Below are 22,742 nucleotides of genomic sequence, written 5' to 3'. Positions count from 1 at the left end.
GGTTAAATTAACGCAATTATGCAAATCGAATTACATAGCAAAACGTTCATATTTATAGCGGGCCGTTTATTTATGATTACAAAGGGGCACCGCGGTGCCCCACATTCGCCCGTAATAATCGATTGTGTAAATATAAACTGATGATTTCAATGTGGAAATTCAACGTGTGGATTCTTAATCGACCTTATTTCGTCCTTTTGCTAGTTGTCGTGGAGAAGCTCACAGGTATGCGCCATTAATACAATCACGTACGTACTTACACCAGTAGTGTCCTTCGTAGTGTCTCCACTGATTTCCTTATTCACACACCGTTTAGATCATCGTGTGTTTTCTATATCACTTAGATTTGTATGATTGGCGATCAGGATGGGCTCACCAATCGTCGATGTTTCGGAATAACGAAATCGAAGCGGGGAACACGAGCCATTCTCTTTGTCGTAGCATGTGTATTCCCCCCACACTGCTCGCAATCACGCAAAGATCACTCTGCTACCCAGCGAATCCTAAAATCTCTGTCTGATATTCGCTGATCCTCTCATTCCAGCCGAAGATACAGCAAACGAAATTTAGATAGCGATACTTTGCCTCCACACCAAAGAGTCGTTTTACTATTCTAAATAAATGTAACAGTTACGCTTGATTAAACACTAGAGCCTGGTGTCAATATGAAAGCGAGAGTCCAGCTGATTATCTGACAGCTTCAATCTCTATCTAAATTTCCAGGCACTCTTTAAATTCTCTTCAAAAACCTTTAATTTCCCAGGCAATCCAAAAAAATTCTAAAAAAAATATTAAAATAAGCCTATTAGAAATCTTAGTACGTCATCTCAAGCTTCCGTGATGTTTGAATAAATTTGATCGGCATCATCGCTCGTTTGCTCGTAACTTCGACCTCTCTGAAGAGTTCGAAATCCACCGCTTGAACAAACCCTCGATTCTAACGTGCAGCATCCTTTCGCAGGGATCCCTGAGCAGAGCATTCGGTCTCCGGCCTAGAAGCGAGAAGGCATCGCCGTCGTCGTCCTCGGACACCGGAAGCCTCGCCAGCCAGTACATGAGCAGCAGCGTCCGCAGCAATTCGCCACCACCGCCGCAACTGCCGCCGCGGCCGATGACGGCTGGCGGCGGCAAGCGGCACCGTCGCGTCAAGAGTATCGGCGACATCGAGTACATAAGCACCGCCGCGGTGAGCACCCCGGTCTGACAGGAGGGTAGGCCCCACCATTCGGGGCCTTATCGCAGCCTGAGCGAGCGCGGCTACTCCTCCTCGTCGTACTCCTCGTCTCAGTACGGCTCGTACTCGGGCTACAGCAACGTCCTGACGGGCGGCGATCAGTACCAACAGTATCAGCAACAATCCGCCGGCAATTATTACCAGCAACTGCAGGGCGGCTATTACTCGCCGCAGAGTTCCGGGCCGCCGTTCCCGGGTGTGCAGAGATACGGCAGTCTGGCCGAAGAGACGTGGTCCTCGTGCTCCGCCAAGGGAGACGCCTCGGCGGGCATCTCGAAGTCTAATCCTAGGACTTACCTAGCTTAGTTAATCGCGACAATGTTGAAGACAGCTCTGTTGAGCGACAGCTTGTTTCTGCGCCCAAGTGTTGCCCTTGAAAAAAAGCGCACACCTGACTCTTCAAGAATGAATCTTCTTTATCGTTTAAATTTTTTTTTTTCCGGCTTTCATCGCGCATGGACTCACAACGATGACTTAATGAACAGCCTATGGGAGGAAAGATGGTGAAACCAAATCCTGTTGTGCATTTGCCGGAGAGTCGAATGTTAATCGACGTTGCAAATGCGGCTCACTATATCAGACGCAGACTATATATGACTCAAAGAATTAATTATCGACAAGCTACTATGAGAATATATCGCTAAATCTATAACAATAAGATTCTGAGCTTCTGATGTTTCATGTTCGGACGTAAGAATGTTATGTCGAGGTGACCTGATCGAATTTACAGTTAATTTAACGAAAAGATCGATAGGGATCTCGATGCCCTCGGATAATCATTATTGTTACAATGAGATTTCAAGTGATGAAATAATCTTGTTATGATAACTATAATAGAGACAATACGTTAGCTGGACAAATGAACCACGAAAGTACGAACGATTTCGGACACTTTATGATTATAAATAAAACAAAGTTCTAATAGATGAGTAGACGTCGATGTCAGTTATCTCAAAACTATTCTCGATTACAAAGTAACTATACGTCGTACAAATGCTAGGCAGCATATCGTGATGTTAAGAGGCATAAACGAGTCTGACCAAATTTTATGAATACATCGAGCCACCGACATATGCCGACGATATATCCGAAGTAAACAGAATAAAGAATATAATTATGATCACATATAGGTAAGATTAACAATAAGCGAATTAATAATGAAAATTCTTCAGTTCAATCTATATGTATATTACGGTGACAATATCTCATAAACGATTCGCCGGAACAATTTTTTATTACTATCACTGCGAAGGACATCGCTGTATCGAGGTATATTATAATTTAGATCGTAATTATGAACGAGTCGTGTGCGATACGATTTAATCTAAGTGCCAGAAAAAAAATCGAGTGTGCCTCGTAATTTGGCACACTGCCGCAACGTACGTTCGGCTTATTGTGTATCATCATATTAATAAGTACAATCTCCCCAGTGTTCGTATATCATGTTCGCGCGGTCGCAAAGGAAAAAAAAAAGATGATATTTTGCAGATACTACATATATATTTAACGTGATATTTATTCGTAGATTATAATTATTTCTTAATATTTATGCGCGGCTCGCGTTTGATCATCAGATTATTTGATTCTATATCAACGGGAGAGAAAAGATCACAGGACCACACAATATAATATACATATTTTATTGCCGGACAAGTATTATCGCCATTTCGCACAACCGAAACGGCGAATTAATACGCTAGATATCGTGACATTCGTGTACCTAAGTAATTTATTTATATAAATTAGTTTAGGTAAATAATTTATTTATATACTATATATCTATTTCATCGCGCGACGCGGTCAATCCCTCGCTTGAGCGCGGCAAATACAAGCGTTCGCTTATGTATATTGGTGCGAATTAACGCGCGAAATCACAGATTTCAATACAAACCGTTGTAAATGTGCTCAGTAACGTCTGTATATATTTGTGTGAACTGTATCTAAACATTTGGAGAAAAATTAAATAAACAATTGCCTTTATTTCTGCGTTACAAATTTTTCAGAATGAAACAATCTTTTCAATTTAATTCTACCGCAATTATTCGTTTTATTTTTACATATTTATTACATCATTGCTTTGTACACATAAATAAAACACATTTAGAAGAAATACTATTTATATACTATAAAAATGTATATGTTAAAATATTCCTAAGAATTTATATTTTAGTTTGCTTTTAATGTTATTTCTATTATTGTTTCACAAAAAGAGCTGCTCACAGAGGTATTAGAATTTGACTTCTCAAGATCAATATATTTATTTAACATTATTTCATCAAATTCAGAATTGTCTATTAATAAAGCTCGCGATTTTTGTATATCTTTTAATTCGTTGTTCGATAGTTTTGTCAAATTAATTTGTCAAATTATTGTAATTTGTCGGATTAATTTAACAAAATAAATATATTGATCTTGAGAAATCATCGAATTCTAATATCTCCGTCAGTAGCTGTTCTTCTAATTCTTAGGAATATTTTAACATACACATTTTTATATATAAATAGTATTTTTTTATATATAAATAACATTACTGATGCCGACTTGGATCTTAATTTTACATATGCTTTTCATTATTTAACTGTGGTGTAGACGTGTCACTTGATCTGAATTTGGTTTGGTAGAATTTGCTTACTTTTATTGTTATAAACGAAGTACTAATACGATTCGAAGTGCTTGACATAATACTTTCAGAAAATGGTGTTGATGTACAGTTAGGAATGGTGTGATACAGCAATTTTCTTCTACATAATATATCCAAATTTTTGTGAAAAGCAGTTTTCTTGTTTCTCATGGAAGGCGTAGTAAATATGTCATTTGTTTTAATCGGCAGTGAATGCTTCTTAGCATCTCCAATTTTCGCCAACTTCTTTTTCTTCTGATTGCCTAAAATTGATGTTCGCGACGAGCTCTGTTTCGGCGTCTTCGTTGTCTTTTTTCTGGCTGAAAGAAATTCCATGTGTAATAATTGTTCTTGCCAATTTCCAGCACGAAGTTTCTCCAGTTTTGCAAAACGCGAATCACAATCTTTCACTTGGATATACATCATGTCCCAAAATCCATGCAAATCTGTACAAGTTATCTTTATTCCTGCAATGTCATCTTTTTTTTCTTCACTTTTTTCACAAATTAATATTAAATGACGAAATTGTTCAAATTTCTCTTTAATTAACATAGTCGTTTGACCTACTGCTTGATTAATTTGATATTGAATATCTTCCGTAATATTATCTTGTGATTGTATTGCCGTCCACTTATCACAAAGTTTCTGGAGCCTATCTTTTTCTTTACATAACAGACGTTTAAAATATTTGGTAGAATGTTCTTTTTTTTCCACTTGCTCGTTTTGCGAAAAATTTAAAGGCTCATCTTCGTCTGATGACAGGATAGTTGAAAAGACTTTCTCTACTGATTTATCATGTGAAAGAATATCTTCGATTGACGTATTTTCTATAAATACATTTCCAAATAATATGGTAGACAGATCAGCAGATGAATTAAACTTGTGATCAGGTGGGTCAAATAATTCCCGTTCGATAGATTCAATTTTGTTATTATTCGATTTTTCGCCACTTGTATAAAGTGTCCCGTTGATTGTATTGTGGCTCGAAGTTGTAGGCGCTTCTTGTTTCCGAGTTTCTTGTGTCCAAGCTTCTTGTTTCCGAGCTTCTTGTTTTGCAGCTTTAGCTTTCAGTCGCTTCTCCGTAGCTTTTGTAATTCTCCTTTTAAAAGTAGTTTTATTATCTGTTCGAGCAACTTTTTTCTTTTTCGAAGCAACTAAATCATTAGTCAAAAAATTAGGTGGAGAAAAATATTTATGATGAACAATTCCAACTTTAAAAGGAGGTTTTTCTGTCAACTCTTCTGCCTTCTTCTTTCTTGCGCGTTCCGCTTTCCACTCCATTAATTTTTGTAAGTTATTATCTAGAATTTTAAGTGTTTTATTAGAAAATCAAAAATATTTCTTGCCTAATCAAATAATTCTTATCAATTTCTTTCACACACATGCAATATATTAAAATTATATATATATTTAAATAGTTTTTAAAACGCACACTATTTTTCTATGCAAATGTGTATAGTTCAATTATTATCATAATATAATGCAATAACTAAATTATGTATGTAAAAATTTAATTTAATATTTAATATATCTATATAAAAATTATCATGTATTTATAGAGTTAATTTATTTAGTAAATTTTAAAAAATTTATTATTATGTTTTAACAGCAAATATTGTTAAATCTCTTTTGATAAAAAAATAGTAGATATATGTATTCTGATTATTATTATATTACAGCTAAATTAAAATTTTGAACGTGTGAATTCTGAGTGTTGTGCAAACAGCAAGAATAGTCCTTGACTTGTATGATGTGTATCTCTTATATCTCTTATTAATACGTTGGCTGTCAGTAATGTCTAAAACTTTTTTCATGTTTTGGGCCATTGTACTAGGTTTTTTAATATTAGGCCATTTTTAATATTACGATCGAATGGTTTGTATTAATATAAAATATATCTCATATAGGTCTGTGATATCAGTACATAATTTATCTTTGAAAAACAATATCGATACGATGGTCAGCATGTTTTATAGCAGTCAACGTATTAAATAAAATTTCAAACAAGCGCAACTTGCATTATTTAATTAGCAAGCAATTAAAATACATTAAAAAAAACAGGAATTATATTATTTTGTATTAACTTACTGTTTTGCGATGTTAATAAGTACTTTTTCTTTCGATTTTTTTCTAAAATTTCTGTTCTGCTATTAACGCGCTCTTCTTGTTGTTTTTGAACAAGCTTGCTTTTAATTATTGTTGTTTTACCAAAAGTAGATGGTGGTTTCTTATATTGTTTTATAAAATCCGACATTTCTTTCCAAAATTTTGTCAAACTTGGACACACAACACGTTACATGTTACGAAACGCTTTGAAATGAAAAATATTTATAAGCACGTTTGACCTACGCAAATGATACCGGCAGAATGCAGCAATATTGCCAATCGAGTTCTCACTAAGACACTAGGATTACATTCAAAACAGTTTTGTGACATATATCTTATTTCGTAAAAAAAATTACAAAGAGAAAAATAAATTATAATTACCTAATAATAAAATAAATTATCTTTTTTATTTAAAAAATTACACCATTATTAATATCAAATGTGCTTACAGTTCATACTCTTCTAGTGTTAAATGTTAAGGGTTTATTGGAACTAGAGACACTCGCGGAATAGAAGTAAACTACGAAATCGTACTTTTATTTTTTAGGCCGAAATATTGAGAGAATACGTTATAATGGGCTTGTTCGTTTTAGCTACACTGGGGCTGCTCTGGGTCTGCTCTACACAGGATAATACAGGACAGATAAATAGTTTGTCCTGTATTATCTTGTTTAGAGCAGACCCAGAGCTGCCCCAGTGCAGCTAAAACGAACAAGCCCAATTATGATATTCTTAATCAGAACAATCTTTGAGTATCCTCTTCTCTTTTTAATCAATGGTTAAAGTCGTATAGAACTTTTTGCAGATTGCATTACTATACTATATGAAACGACGCTTACACTAAGCTTCTGATTGGTTATGCGCATACATTTTCTGTGCGATTGGTGCACACTTTCAAGGTTAACCAATCAATTTTGAATGGTTTTCAAAAGATGCTAAACCATTGGCTTCTATCAATTTGTCCAATTCATGTTGGAATACGTAAGAATGCGAGACAAACTTCACTTGTTATGTAATTCTGAGATGTTATAAAAAAAACTCCCAAATGTTTTAGGAGCAATACGTGATAACACGATAAATTGCAATAATATATCTCTTTCGCGTAAGACAGCAAGAGTAGATAAATTTCTCGTTTCTTTTTAACCTAACATTCTACGAGAATCTCATAATCGATAACTCCCTGCTTGCATCACCAGTGTAGGTCACTGGCTAGGTCAAACTTCATTCTTCATCCTACGATCGGTGCGGATTGTCGCGCGCGTTACACTAGGTGAGCATTTTGTATGCTCGCGAAACAATAGCCGGTTCTTTAGTGAATTGAGAGTTTTTTCTTGATTTATTCACATCTGTTCATATCTGAACCGCGTGAGTTCGTCATTTTCTTCGCACAGTTGAGTTCTCTGAGAAATGCTGGTGTTACTTGCCGGTCGCATCGTTTCGTACCGGAACTTCGTTACAAGGTCGTTAACAATCGTGATCGCGCTAATAGTGTAATCTTTTGACGTGTAATGATATTCTTAGTGCAAATTAAATGTTTCTTTTCCGAAAATTGGTTTCTTCAAATACCGGGCTTATGATGACCTTGACAAGGTCGAGATCGATGTACAGCTCGACGGAGATTTACATTGATTAGGAGCGTTTAACATATTGTTTTATTGTATCAATTCTTGAATATTATTCATGAACTTTATATAATTGCTTGCTAAGATATTGATTAGCGACTGTCATTTTTTCTGTAACAGTTGCTACAATATTTTTGACTTAAGAATTTTCTTTTTTTTATTTAAAAGTAGTCGATTGTAATTGTCAGTTTATACTCTGTCTACATTTATTGCACTTTGTCATAATTTGTTATAATTATTGCGAATTCATAAATTACATCGATTGATAACGAGTTTCTTTCTTGACAGACAATCTTACATCATGAAATCCATTCGATAACAATTATTTATTAAAAAATGTTATATATATAGCGAACACGATTGGACGAGTAGCGAAGTTTATTTATAGCATTGATATTATTTTATAACCTAAAAGCGTGATGCGAAGAATAAAATGTGATTTCATAATTATTGTTGTGTGTGATTTTATTATTTTTTAGCAATTAATTCTATTACTTTATGTTTATTATGCTATTTGCAGTTTTCTGACTTCAGCAAGGCACTTTACGTCGACAAGCAACTACTTCAAAATGTCCATAAAAAGCATCAAGGCTCGTCAAATCTACGACTCTCGTGGAAACCCCACAGTAGAGGTAATATATTAAATTGTATGGAAATGCATCTGTAACATTTTATTATATATTTTTTTATATGATATTATTTGTGTGCTTTTAGGTCGACCTTGTCACTGATCAAGGGCTCTTCCGCGCGGCAGTGCCATCTGGTGCATCTACTGGTGTCCATGAAGCTTTGGAACTGAGGGATAACGATAAATCTAAATATCATGGAAAATCCGTTTTCAAAGCCATAGAGAACATTAACTCCATCATTGCTCCTGAACTGACAAAAGTACTGTTCGCTAACTAAATATCATAAATACCAGAGTCCTGTGAACTGTGATTAATTTTATAAATATAATGCAAGGCTCTAATAGATGCCAAATATTTATTACACAACATTTTATAGTTATATTAAGAATTGACAGACATTGATAAAGATCTCTTATTCTCAAGGCTGGATTGGATGTTACAAAACAAACAGAAATCGACAATCTCCTGCTGAAATTGGATGGCACGCCGAATAAATCCAAACTTGGAGCAAATGCAATTTTGGGTGTCTCCTTAGCAGTTTGCAAGGCTGGTGCTGCTAAAAAGGGTTTAGCCTTATATAAGTAAGTATATTTGACACTCATAATTGCAGTGAGCAAAATATTAACAATGTTGATAGGTGGATAGCAAATTTGATTAAATTTCTCTTTTTTTGTCGAAAGAAAACATTTTTAAATATCTAGCTATTAAATATACTCTATACGTGACTATATTTTACATGTATGTATTTGTACTACAGACATATTGCTGAGTTGGCTGGCAACAATAATATCATTTTGCCAGTGCCAGCATTTAATGTGATTAATGGTGGTTCTCATGCTGGTAACAAGTTGGCTATGCAAGAATTCATGATCTTACCCACTGGTGCAGCCAATTTCACAGAAGCCATGAAAATGGGCAGTGAGGTCTATCATCACTTGAAGGCAGGTATCAAGAAGAAGTTCGGTCTTGACGCCACAGCTGTCGGTGATGAGGGTGGATTTGCACCAAACATTTTGGAAAATAAGGAAGCTCTTAATTTGATTATCGACGCTATTAAGGTAAGTTGAGAGATTTATGACATGAATTTTACATTATTATTTTACAGTGATTGTCAATTTTCAAGAATTTTGCCATAAATTTATAGACTGCCGGTTATGAAGGGAAGATCAAAATTGGAATGGACGTCGCCGCCTCTGAGTTCCACAAAAACGGAAAGTACGATTTAGACTTCAAGAATGAGAAATCTGATCCGAGCACATATCTGGAACCAGAAGCGTTGAAGAACTTGTACTTGGAATTTGTCAAAGATTTCCCGATCGTATCGATTGAGGATCCCTTCGATCAGGATGGATGGGATTCCTGGACCGCTCTGACCGCGGCTACTCCTATTCAAATCGTTGGTGACGATCTCACGGTCACTAATCCTGTCAGGTAATAATATCCAAGATCTTTTTTTATTTTCTTAGATTTTGATTTAAATTATTAATCGCTATTCTTTTGTTTCAGGATTCAAACAGCAATCGACAAGAAAGCTTGCAACTGCCTGTTATTAAAGGTCAATCAAATTGGCAGTGTAACAGAATCCATCAATGCTCACAAGCTCGCCAAGAGCAATGGTTGGGGCACCATGGTTTCCCATCGTTCCGGAGAGACTGAGGACACGTTTATCGCTGACTTGGTTGTTGGTCTCTCGACCGGCCAAATTAAAACTGGTGCGCCTTGCCGCTCGGAACGTTTGGCCAAATACAACCAGATTCTGCGTATTGAGGAGGAGCTTGGCGCTGCCGCGAAATTCGCTGGAGAGAAATTCCGCAATCCGCATAATTAAATGAAACTAAAATACAGATACAGTCCACTACCACAAAAATTCGGCTGCCTATTATATGAATCAATTTTTCGCGATCGTCATAATGATAAGTGTGGCATAGCCCGAAGACATTGTTTTTGTAGTCTCGATAAATTAATATATATCTCGTGCAGCGATAGAGAGTATATTAAATACGACGCAATTAAAACTATATATAAAATATATTTAAAATTTATTTAAAATTTATTTTAAAATTTATTTAAAAAAAAAATTAACTTTAAGATGTGCAAAATTCTCTTCTGGTTATAATATTTAGTTTCTATAATCGTTAATAATTTTTATTTTTTATTTTTGCGAGTTATGATATTGTAGAGGATTAATTATTTTATAGTCTGCTACATGCCCTCTCCCTCAGCACTCTACAAATATATCGAAAAGACAAATATTAAAGAAATGTTAAATAGTGATAATAACTATGTAACGCAAGATGAAAAAGACAGCCGAATGAAAAAATAATAAAATTCTATTTTAGTGTCAACATGTGCTCAGTATCACATGTGAGTACCGATGATAATAAACATGTCTATAATAGAATACACCCTGTTGTCAAAAGGCATATCTGTAAAAGTAAATTAATAAACGAAATCCTGCGTGCAGGATATATTACTTCGAAATTGATGCCTTGGTTGCTTCCTCACATTAAATTATTAAAAATTTTATTTTATTCATACATCAATCATACACGGAGAAAATTTGATATTAAAAATTACTATGTACGGCATTAACCGCGGACCGAAAATTTTTACTATATTTCACATGTGGAAAACATAGCAAAAATTTTTATAATTTCTTCATGGTTTGCAGCTACTACCGTACATAGTAATTTTTGATATAAAATTTTCTCCGTGTACGACTTAATATGATTTGTTTATAAATAAAGAATATACATACATTTGTCATTATGTCATTACATTGCTACATCTAATGGCATAATTTTAACTTATCCGCACATATTCATAAAAACATCTTAAAATAATAACGATATAAAAAATGTACAATTACATTTACTACTAAACAAAGATCGCAGTTGTATAAATTATAGAAAACATCTTAATTTGTTCTTATTTACACGCGATGAGAAATATTAAATACTATTGTAGAAAACTATTCTTCTTGGACACGGTTCCTTCTTCTTGCCTGTCTTCTGGTTATCCATAAAATATTACTTTGCTGTAAAAACATAATTATATTAAGCACACTGTGATCTCCGTGATTAATAAGTTTATTCAATTTTTTAGAAGTGAAATATTTTCTCACCTGGAAATAATCTTCAATCTCTTGAAGCGTACGGTCCTTTGTTTCCGGTAGAGCAAGGTAAATAAAAACAGCCTCCAGAAAAGCGAAAGTACCGAAGATGGCGAAAATCCCCGTTGTGCCAACTGCTTCGTTCACCTTAAAATAATATTGAATCTTTCTTCGCACAATTAACAAAATAAAAAAATATCTAAAATATCCTCAAAATGTATAGAATAATCTCAGACATTGCGCACGTACATTTAATTAGAAACATATGAATAGTGTCCTTTTCAAAATTTTGTTTCGCATGCAGAAGAAAATACTGTGATACTTTACCAATGGGAAACACTTTGTAGCGAAGAACATAAGTAAATTGAAGAAGAAAAAAATAAATCCACCGCCGATGCCGCGGGCTCTTAGAGGCATCAGTTCGCTGATCATCAGTCCGGGAAGTGTCAGCAGACCAATGGTGTTCGCGGCAACGTAAAGCAGCAGACATACAGCCAGCACGTAAGACTAAAGTCGTGTATTAAATTTATTAACGCACAGAACGAATCGGAAAACGCAGAAAATCGAGATACTCACGTCTACGGAGGCTCCCCCCTTCCCGGCGACCATGTATCCCGCAAGGACTAATGAAGCCAAGGACGTACCGAGCGCCGAAAGGATGCCTAAGGTTCGCCTGCCCATTTTAAGTAGCAAAACGCAGGAGACGAGGGAAAAGATAAACCTGATAACCGCCGTCACCACAGCCGCTAAGTAATTATCCACATTGCCGCCGCCTGCAAGAAATGGCGTGATAAAACTTTACATTTTAAAAAGTTCGCGAGACTTTACAGTTTAAAAAGTTTACACTTTATAAAGTTTATACGACTTTACTTCAAAGTTTGACATGGTTATCTACTTACTACTGAAAAATATATATGTGAAAATTAAAGTTTCGAAGGAAAGCAAACACATTCTCACCGATATCCTTGACCATATCGACGGCGTAGAAGACGATAATGTACGTCCCGCTACTTAATTGAAGCATGTTGAACACGTTGATGATGACCAATGGTTTCAGCACACCCGGATCGCGAATCGTGGACACCGCCGAGAAGATTCGCTCCTTCAGCGATATATTTGCGGGCCTTTCATCGAGATCAGTTTCCATTCTTGTGTTGAGAAACGTTATCTCCTTACACATCTGATTAAATCAAATACTTTCAAACACTTGCGACACTGTTACGCCAACGTTATTACTCGCTAATAAATTCTTTTGCGTTTTTCATACGCGCGAAAATAGATTTGCGAATTTTCACCTGTTCCATATCGCCGCCTCTGAGCCACAAAAGGGCTTTCTTAGCGCGCTCAATTTTCTTCCGTCTAACGAGCCAGACGGGACTTTCGGGCACCAAACAGAGAGCGACGGAGGCCAGAAAAGGAAGTACAATGGCGCAGAAGGCCACGATGTCCCAATTAAAAGAAGCGCCCAAAGCGTAAACAAGCAGGATGCCGCAGCAGTACGATGCGAAACCGCCCACCGCCAAGAATCCACGAAGGTTTGGATCCGCCATTTCTCCTACTAGTACCTAAAAAAATGCAGATTTAGGCTTTAAAATATGGTCAATGCAAACGTTATGCTTTAAAACTATTGAAATTTTAATAAATATAGTATAGTAGAGTAAATAATGAAGTTATAAATAGTGGTTTAAATAAAGAAATCGATCGGTGTGAAATAAGTAGCAAAAGTCAATCAACAGATCAAGTAGTAAAAGTCCGTCCATGATCAGACCGAGCAAAAACTAAACCGATCAAATGGAAGATAATTATGTTAATGTCATAGCGTTAAATATTAATAAAATAATTACATTAATATCGCGTTAAATGTTAATAAAACATGATGTTATATTAAATAAAGATTTATTATAAAAAATGAAATCGAAGATCATGAATTAATTAAGCTACAGTAAACATTAAACTGACAAATTTAAATATAATTTTCTTTTTATATGATATTCAACTTTCATCTTCGTGAAACTTATTTTACAAAGTTCCATATGTTATTATTAATTTATTTCTGCTTTACAGATATATGTCGCATTTTTAATTCATTCTGCATGAAATACTGTACCTGTGCAGGCACTGCCATCAATCCTACGGACAAGCCGCAGACGACTCTTCCTACTAAAATAGAAATCACGTTTCTGGAGAAACCGATGATCAGCCAACCTATGCATAAAGGAACAGCCGACAATTGGAGACTACTTCGTCTGCCGATTGCATCGAGCAACGGTCCTGATAGCAAGGAGCCGATAGGAGTAGCCAGACTGTGAACCGAAGCTGCATAACAAACAGTTCATTACTTTAATAATTGCATGGTCCACGTTCCATAAAGAAACTAATCCAAATATCCTATTCTTTTTTCTACTATCCTTTTCACTCTTCTTTATCGCTGCATAACAAACAATTCATTACTTTAACAATTGCATAGTCCACGTTCCATAAAGAAACTAATCCAAATATCCTATTCTTTTTCCTAATATCCTTTTCATTCTCATTTATCATGCGCGCAAAGGGATTTAACGTCATTTTTTTTATTAGTTTAGAAGTTTGCGGAGCGTAAAGAATGAATAACGTGAAAATTCAAATGGCACGTAATTGCAAATTTGCGCATTAATGAGCGTATCAAACGACAATTGTGCGCCAACCATAAAATTCTTACGAGCGTTCGTTAAAATGTTATTGCGCGACGCAGAATATAACGGAGCAATTAACGCGAAGCTATTTACGATCACATGTGCATCTATATACTATTATCGGATTGAACGTGGGACGTGTTTGTTATAAATGTTAAAAGTTTAACTCGCAATGACACGAGAATAATCGCATATTACGGCCCACATAATTATTAACATATTGCGTAGTGTTTGCGCAGAAAAAAAATATAGTAAAAATTTTTTCGTAGGAAAAGCTATTCAGTCGAATTGCAATTATTATTCGTCGACTTTCAAAGAAGATTACAAGAGGATTTCGCTGAATACTTGAATTGAAATGATCATTAGCCTAGACAAAAGTTTCAAGCTCTTACCGGGAACGAGAAGAGTTCGCTAGTGTTGTAAAAATTTACATTTTATAATTAAAATAACATTGCGAAAAGCTTTCAAAGTAATAACTATATTAATTCGCACTCGTGAAACTAGAAATTACGAATATAACGAAATAACGTAATTATATTAATTGTAATTGTCACTATTGACCTTTTGATATTTCGGTATCCGATACATTAATAAAACCCATCGCCGCAAATTGCGATTCCGTTTTTTTTCCTAATTCATCAACATTCGCGTTGCATTCATGAGGAATGCAATCAATTCCATTTGGAACGCTCGTCGCGTGCATCGAGCTTGTTTTTTACGCCGCGTTCCTTTCGTCCTAATGAAATTGAAGGGATTCGTTACACATAGCACTGCAGCAAAAGAATAATTTTGTAGATATCTACATTTAATAAAATTAGATAAAAGTAAAATAATTTGCATACTTATAATTTATCGAAAAAAGATTGTAGATTTAGTCAACTTTTACAGTAATATTTTTTTCAATTGTATATCTAATTTAATAACAATCTATGTTTTATAAATGTGTTTTATGACACGCTTGGGACTGACACATAAAAAATCCACGCGACTGAGAATAAATATTTTGACACAACGAGTTACAAGCAACGTCTCTTACTGACACGTCACGAATAATGATCGTTGAGCCTTTCGGAAAAGCAGATGATCGATCACAATCAGTGCTAACGACTGCCAGTGACGTTAATTATTCGCGATAGGTAGCACAATAAATTCCAGATTGTAACAATGAAGATTCAGTGCGAGAATCAATCATTCAGCGGATCGCAAACCGTACTTCGATCTTACGATATATATTTCATGTGGGACCAATAAATTTTCAACATATGCATGACCCGTATGTTTTAAGAATAGCCCCTTTAAGCCTATTCGATCTTTTGTACAGTCGCGCGTAGACAGAAATGTGAAAGAAAAAGGGATTTCACACGCCTCGGTCTCCGATCTTGAATAATTGAAAATCCAACGCAACATGAAATTGAATAAATTTACCATCAAACCCTGGTAATCCCGTCTTTATATATTTATCAAATTTATAAACTGACAAAGAAAGATATTTCACGTGTGTTTTCTTTCTTTAATGCTCTACACAGAATTGTTTCTCGTGAAATTGATGATGCGCAAAGCGATATTACACTTTCTAAGCGATTTCGTATAAATATACGACTTTTATGTTATAGCAAGTATATATCCACCATCTGCAAACTATAAAATGCATAATATGTTGAATATTACAGATTTTATGGCGTGATAAAACGTTCTGCGCAGTAAGTAACAATATAATGTTACGTGCTCACATTGTTGTTTCACGCAGTTTACGCACCACACATTTAGGATAGTAGTTGTATACTTTGTAGGTCTCGTGCATGACACGTGCGCAATAAAGATACATAAAACAGAGTGCTAAAATTCACATTCTAGCGGAGATATTTGCTTTCCACACGTTATCCGAATAAAAGATTGCACGACCAATTTAATTGGCATTTATCAAAGGATGTACGTTTCTACGCGATCGTTTAATTATGACATTGCACGTTGTCAAGGCCCATAGACTTTCAAATGGTATCCTTCGCACACAAACTTGGCCTCATTGATAAAGATCATCCAATGAGACAGTATATAGTCGGTTACGGTTTGCAACGAACGGCGGCGGTCGCTTTATTCGCGCGAGGGTCGCAATAGTGCAACCTTGAACCTGCCTATCGGTTCTTGAACTCGTAAGGCCTCAGAGGAGATCTCTTTAATCTCGTTTCATAAATAAAGATCAATCGTCCGATTTAATACTGATGTAAATATCATTCATTTTTTAGGGAACAAACACGAATTGATAAAAGTTTTCTCCAAAAATATCTACAGAAATATTTTTACAAAATTATTTCCCAACTTATATGTCCTTAATACACTCACCCGAAAAAAAGCGGTACACTGAAAATGTGGGAAAAATTCATCAAATTTCAACTGACGATAACTTCGTAAATAATAAAGATAGAAAGTTCTATAAAATATGGAAATAAAGCTAAAAATCTCTACTTTAAGAATCAATTTATTTCAATGTTGCAAAATAAATTTATTGAAAATGGCGGATGACAAAGCGCGAGCATGCAAAATTGAAAAATAATGGTTCGAGTTTGCGACGGTGCACGGTATAAACAAAAAATTGTAGCTTATTGGGATCAAAAGCGTACGAAAGTACAGAGTCTCCTCTTTAAAATGCTTTTTTATGCATCTCGATACGATGATTTTTCGCTGAGAGATTCGCATTTGAAGTAAGAATCTGCCTTTTTCTTCAAATGCGAATCTCTCGGCGAAAAATCATCGTATCGAGATGCATAAAAAAGCATTTTAAAGAGGAGACTCTGTACTTTCGTACGCTTTTGATCCCAATAAGCTACAATTTTTTGTTTATACCGTGCACCGTCGCAAACTCGAACCATTATTTTTCAATTTTGCATGCTCGCGCTTTGTCATCCGCCATTTTCAATAAATTTATTTTGCAACATTGAAATAAATTGATTCTTAAAGTAGAGATTTTTAGCTTTATTTCCATATTTTATAGAACTTTCTATCTTTATTATTTACGAAGTTATCGTCAGTTGAAATTTGATGAATTTTTCCCACATTTTCAGTGTACCGCTTTTTTTTCGGGTGAGTGTAGATAAAATTAATATCTAGCAAACGTGCGCTCTCACCTATCCAGGAGCCAAGTTCGCGGTCCACATATATAGTACTGCTATTGTCTGACAATTGTGGCAACAGAACAGCGCTGTAACCAATCGGCATGCCGCCACCAGTCGCCAGCAACAATACTGCACCTGTTACCAAGCACTGCAAACACATAATTAGTCATTTCACTGATCGTGTTAATTATCATAATAAATTATTGCAGTAAAGTATTTTAATATAACAGCGAAAGAATCACACGGCCGTGATAATTCAACGAATATTTCAAAGTCAATCATCACTGCAATAAATCAAAACATACATGATTGATATGTGAGGGTTGGCAGCGACGGCGTCAACCGTAAAAAATTACGATTTAATCACGAAGAAGTGAAACGGCGAGAAGAATGTTGGAGCCGTTCCCAAGTGAACGTATAACAATTACACACAAAGACAAGCTTGAACGAATTGAAAAAGGGGGTAAGAAACATGTGGTTGACAACCAGCCAAGATTTACTACCGCTCTTCGCTTTCTATAAAACTCAAACTGCTATTATATCGCACAGAATTTGCCCTGTTTCCGCTGTTCCGTAGATACTGACGTAAGCCGCTGGAGGATATTTATGTGCCGTACGACATTCACGGCAAAGTACGCTTTGTCGAAAATCTCGTGCAGAGATATATATACATGTATGTATGTCTTGCGACAAACGGTAAAGCACAGTGGCACATCACACGGAAAGATATATGTAACTGCATGCGAGCACAGTTCCACTGAAGCAACTCATTCTAATGCGATGCAATTTGCATGCTGCAGATACTAAAGAGAGAGAGATAAATATATTTTACAAAAATATATGTCCGCATGTTTAAGTGGTATTGAGAATGTTTTTTTTTTCCTTCGAATATTTCGATTTAAAATCACATTTGAATTTTCAAAAATTTTAATCCATATTTTTGCCGAAGGAATATTATTACAAATATATGCGTATCCTACTTTCTCAAAAATAATATTTATGTCGATATAAAAGTGATACGGCGTTACAATTCCGAGACGGAAACGAGTAACGACAGGAAAGCACTAGATGAAGAATGGTAGGTGCCATGTTTGGTATCTTTCTATTTTTAAACCGAAAAATATTCTGGCACTAATCCAGAATATCTCCGTTGGTCCCGCATGGCTGAACACGCAGTGCGCCTACCACTGCGCAAATTCCTTTTTCCACGAAAGTTAGCAGTTTACACGCGAGCGAAATAAAAAAAGGGTTTGTTATATACGATAGTCACTCTTGCAGAATAGTTTTCAAAATACTGAAAAGAGCTCTCGAATTCTATGCGGACTATTATTCTATGCAATATAATTAAAAAATAATAAAAAAGTAAAAATAAAAAAATAATAATAATAAAGTAAAAATAAAAAAAATAATTAAAAAATACGGGGAATTAATAATAAACAGTTCTACGTCTACTATAAGATTTCAAGTTATATATCTAACCTGTGCAAGCACTCCTTTTGAATTCGATGAGTATTGCACGGTTGTTTTGTCTTTACATAAGGTATCTTTTTCATTCTTCTCATTGTTATTATTGTTGTTATTCTCTACGCCCGATGAAATGTAATTAGGCGTAGCGTAGTTCAGCATGGCACGCTCTTCTTTACTAAAACAGAATAATTTTAAAGAGAAAAATACATTTTTTTAAATATTATTTTTATAAGCGCAATAATTTGTTTCGAATCAGATAATACTCACTTTGAATCGAGAGTCATGTTGGTTTGATCGAATTGGTGTGGCGATTACGAAACTTCTATATTTCCAATAATCGGTATTTCCGATGATGAGATGTTCTCGATGACTACATCTGTTCCCCAACAAGTTTCCGTTTTTATCATTCACTTTTTATAATGCAATACTTTGATATTTCTACACTTCATTACGCAATTCAAGAAACCGACCTTTCATCCCGTCTTTTCTCGGAGAGCGTAATTATCTTCGAAAAAAAAAAAACGGAATAACTTTATATGAGATTATTACACGTGTACGCAAACTTATTCTGTGAAATAAAATTTTGCAGCATATTTTTAATGATCAAACGATAACTATGTTCTAATTAATAATTTATTCATATATCTGCTAAATAGGTGCATTCGTAAATCAGTATCTTAATTTAAAGCCAAAATATATACAAAAAAGACATATATTTTAAAATAATACACATATCACATTTTTATGTTATAAAACTATGATTATTTTATTAAAAAACGTTGCAAATTTTATGTAAAAATAATTACTATTAACGTGTAATTACTATTAAACTATATTTTTATAATATCTTTATACTACAATTATTTAGACATAAAATGTAAAGCAACTTTATGTAATTTAATAATCAATTATTAAACACACATAACTGAAGTAATATTTATATATGCTAACTATTTAATCTGCATATTTGTATATCTGCAATTTTATTCTGTAGTCAACTTGTTTACCCGATTTGATTTTTTACGTATAAAATTTTTTTTCCGCTTTTAATTACACATTTGTTATTATAATTACTTTTTAATTTTGTTGCCATGCATACAACAAAATATATAATGAGACCTCGATATCTTCTTATTGACTGCTAAAAAATTTCTTAGTCATTCTTAGATTAGATTATATGTCATTGGTATATGGATGCATCTCGTATTTTAAGGCTTATGATGATCTATTCACACGTGTCAACGTACTTTAAAATTATTTTCATCATATATTTAATCACTGTGTGATGAATGATTATGTCATTACATAAAAATATCACTCTTTCAGCAGACAATTACTCTTACATAAGTGTTACATTAATTTCGAGACTGTTTCGTAAATTAATGAGTTGTAATTTTATTTGTAGTTTTTTTTTATTATTAGGTCCTTGAATAAGTTCTCGCTGTTTCTTAAAAGATGGCGTAGCGGCACTCTGTGTGTGGGCACCTGTATATCCAGGAACGTATCTCGGGGGTTAGGTTACCCGGTGGTTGACGTCCTGGTTAATCTTCTTCGACGTGGAGGCCCACAATATTTCCAATAGGTTGAAGAGGATTTACGTGTTAGGAAGTAAGCACTATGAGAGACGTGTAGTATTTAAATATCAGAAAATTATGTATTACGTCTTGTCTTTACAAAGGGGTCAGATAGAACTCGTCTTTTTTATCACGCACGTGAGTCTCTGTAATCCCTAGGCTTAGTCGGTAAAGTCGAGAGCGCAGTAATCGGCATAGCCTACATACTCCCCTCCGAGTGTAAACGATATAAACAGAACATAATTATTGCACAATGTTTACAGGGTACTTACCGGAGTATAAAGCTTTTTCTTAAAAGTTAAGATAATTTTAAACGCACTTATTAACTTGAGCCTTAAATTAAAAGAATATAATGCAAAAGATAATGCTTAAGGTAACTTAAAATTTACATGTTTTTTGGGACCGGAATAAGTTTTAAGTGACGTTGTATGAGAATCGCTCGATTTATAAGTATCCGCGAGTTGAGGCGCATTGATACTGTCGGCTATAAAATGCGCCGGTTTAAGTCTTTCGACGGATACACTTTGAGGCTTGCCATTAATTTCAATCGTAAAAACTCGGTCGGAAACACGTTGTAGAACTTTAAACGGACCGGAGTATGGTCGCTCAAGAGGTTTTTTTACTGCGTCGGAGCGTAGAAATATGTGTGAGCATGACTGAAGGTCTTTATAACGAAATGGGCTTTTTTTGTTGTGATGTGATACTGGAATAGGTTTTATCTGACGCATGTATTGGCGGAAATCCTCGACAAAAATCTGTGGATCCGGTGTAAAGTCTTCTTGAATGAAGAATTCACCCGGTACACGCAAGGTTGTGCCATAAAGAAATTCTGCTGGGGAAGCGCCCGTATCTAAGCGCACATGAGTGCGTAATCCGAGTAGAACAGTTGATAATACGCTTACCCAATCTGGAGAATTGTGACACATTAAGGCTGCTTTTAAGGTACGGTGCCATCTCTCTATCAAACCATTCGCGGCGGGGTGGTATGCGGTAGTACGAATTCGCTTGCAACCCGTGAGAGATAACAGAGCGGAGAAAAGCTGAGACTCAAATTGAGCGCCTTGGTCGGTTGTGAGGATCCGAGGTGTGCCGAATCGTGCGATCCAATTATCATAAAAAGCTTGTGCCACTGTACGCGCCATAATGTCGCGAAGGGGAATGGCTTCTGGCCAGCGCGAAAAACGGTCTATAATCGTTAGGCAATATTTGAAATTGTTGCAAGGGGGCAACGGACCAATAATGTCCATATGAACGTGGTCGAAACGGCCGTCCGGCGCGGTAAAAAATGCGGGTAGATGCTTGACATGTCGTGTAGTTTTTGATTGTTGACAATCGATACACTCTCGCGACCAGGCTGCGACGTCACGGTGTAAATTAGGCCATATGTATCGTTGGCGGATTATTCGATCAGTGACTTTAGCGCTGGGATGAGCAGGACCGTGGAACATGTCAAAGACTTGTTTTCTAAGGGCGGCTGGAATGTAGGGACGTATGGATTCGCCAGACAATTCGCAGTATAACTCTGTGGGAGGAGATCCCCAAGTAAATCTTTTAAGTTTGAGTGAGCAATTTTGCGATGTTAACAGATGTTTGAGTTCTGCGTCCTGAGATTGCCGTTCTGCTAAATCGACTAGCTCGAATTCGACAGGAAGGCGTAGGGCTTCTATTCGCGATAAGCTATCAGCTACTACGTTGTCCGTTCCCGGGAGATATTCAAAATTAGTAGTGAATTGAGCTATAAAAGATAGCTGTCGTAGTTGCCTCGGAGAGGCCTTATCTGAACGTTGTTTAAAAGCATAAATCAACGGTTTGTGATCTGTAGATACTTTAAACTCGCGGCCTTCGACAAAGTGTCTGAAGAACTTCAAAGCTTCATACACCGCTGTTAGTTCACGATCGTATGCGCTGTATTTTTGTTGAGACGCAGTGAATTTGCGTGAGAAAAAGGCGAGAGGTTTCCAAACGTTTGATATGTATTGTTCTAAGGAAGCTCCCATTGCAATATCCGAAGCGTCTGTAACAATGCGCGTTTCTGCGGTGTCAGAAGGATGAATTAAAAGCGCTGCATTTGCTAGGTCTTGTTTGGCCTTGGAAAACGCAGTTTCCGCTTCTAAGTTCCACGCTATTTCGCGTTTATCGTTTTTGCGTGAATCTGTAAGATACGCGTGAAGAGGAGATTGAACGCTTGCAGCATGCGGAAGGCTGCGTCGATAAAAATTTAACGCGCCTAAAAACCGTCGCAGCTCGATTATTGTGCGAGGTTTAGGAAAATCAAGAATAGCTGCGACTTTTTCTGTGGTAGGTTTAAAACCTTGGCTATTAATGTGATGTCCTAGAAAGGTTATTTCTTCGACGCCTAAAACGCATTTAGATGGGTTAATGATTAATCCGAATTCCTTAAGCCTACGGCAGACTAAGCGGAGATGTTCCTTATGCTCCTCTATAGATGAGGATGCGATAAGGATATCATCTATGTACACGAAAATAAAATCAAGATCCCTGAGCGCGCGATGAATATACCGTTGAAACGATTGAGCAGCATTCCGGAGGCCGAATGTCATAGTGACAAATTCAAAAAGACCGAACGGAGTAATTA

At 35.7% G+C, this 22,742-nt stretch overlaps 4 protein-coding genes across 17 annotated transcripts in view; 2 read left to right on the top strand and 2 right to left on the bottom strand.

Moving 5' to 3' along the window:
* Liprin-gamma (liprin protein kazrin) overlaps window positions 1–3,214 on the top strand; it is a 131,613-nt gene extending 128,399 nt beyond the window's left edge. For 5 of the 10 annotated variants that reach the window (XM_067354981.1, XM_067354986.1, XM_067354956.1 and 2 more), the window contains 2 exons: window positions 205–225; window positions 962–3,214. In XM_067354981.1, the coding sequence (XP_067211082.1) occupies window positions 205–225; window positions 962–1,204 (264 nt within the window). In that variant the 3' untranslated portion in view covers window positions 1,205–3,214. Of the gene's footprint in view, window positions 1–204 lie in introns of all 10 variants that reach the window. The other 5 variants (XM_067354977.1, XM_067354975.1, XM_067354994.1 and 2 more) reach the window with 4 other exon arrangements.
* On the bottom strand, window positions 2,269–6,334 carry LOC105672646 (disks large-associated protein 1-like). The gene is made up of 2 exons (XM_012367724.2): window positions 5,943–6,334; window positions 2,269–5,155 (listed from the first exon to the last, which is right to left on the bottom strand). The coding sequence occupies exons 1-2, from the start codon at window positions 6,106–6,108 to the stop codon at window positions 3,789–3,791; spliced, it is 1,533 nt and encodes a 510-aa protein (XP_012223147.1). The 5' UTR covers window positions 6,109–6,334; the 3' UTR covers window positions 2,269–3,788.
* A 716-nt stretch (window positions 6,335–7,050) lies between these two features.
* Eno (enolase) lies at window positions 7,051–10,692 on the top strand. Of its 2 annotated transcripts, none has more exons than XM_012367742.2 (7): window positions 7,051–7,230; window positions 8,103–8,214; window positions 8,297–8,470; window positions 8,635–8,792; window positions 8,969–9,269; window positions 9,356–9,642; window positions 9,718–10,692. In XM_012367742.2, exons 2-7 carry the CDS (start codon window positions 8,152–8,154, stop codon window positions 10,037–10,039), a joined length of 1,305 nt encoding a protein of 434 aa, XP_012223165.1. In that variant the 5' UTR covers window positions 7,051–7,230; window positions 8,103–8,151; the 3' UTR covers window positions 10,040–10,692. The 2 variants fall into 2 exon arrangements, with proteins under 2 accessions (XP_012223165.1, XP_012223172.1); XM_012367749.1 differs by lacking the exon at window positions 7,051–7,230 and adding an exon at window positions 7,307–7,325.
* The window catches only part of LOC105672694 (facilitated trehalose transporter Tret1-2 homolog), a 71,898-nt gene continuing 59,438 nt past the window's right edge, over window positions 10,283–22,742 (bottom strand). For 2 of the 4 annotated variants that reach the window (XM_067355026.1, XM_067355029.1), the window contains exons 5-12: window positions 17,118–17,253; window positions 13,431–13,639; window positions 12,619–12,888; window positions 12,281–12,503; window positions 11,900–12,096; window positions 11,651–11,830; window positions 11,336–11,470; window positions 10,283–11,248 (exon numbers count right to left, since the gene is read on the bottom strand). In XM_067355026.1, coding sequence (XP_067211127.1) covers window positions 11,183–11,248; window positions 11,336–11,470; window positions 11,651–11,830; window positions 11,900–12,096; window positions 12,281–12,503; window positions 12,619–12,888; window positions 13,431–13,639; window positions 17,118–17,253 — 1,416 coding nt within the window. In that variant the 3' untranslated portion in view covers window positions 10,283–11,182. Of the gene's footprint in view, window positions 11,249–11,335; window positions 11,471–11,650; window positions 11,831–11,899; window positions 12,097–12,280; window positions 12,504–12,618; window positions 12,889–13,430; window positions 13,640–17,117; window positions 17,254–18,584; window positions 18,748–18,839; window positions 19,078–22,742 lie in introns of all 4 variants that reach the window. The other 2 variants (XM_012367795.2, XM_067355031.1) reach the window with 2 other exon arrangements.

The sequence above is a fragment of the Linepithema humile genome, chromosome 1, assembly GCF_040581485.1.
Source record: "Linepithema humile isolate Giens D197 chromosome 1, Lhum_UNIL_v1.0, whole genome shotgun sequence".
NCBI classification, from domain to species: domain Eukaryota; kingdom Metazoa; phylum Arthropoda; class Insecta; order Hymenoptera; family Formicidae; genus Linepithema; species Linepithema humile.
This window is presented reverse-complemented; position numbering and strand designations above follow the sequence as displayed.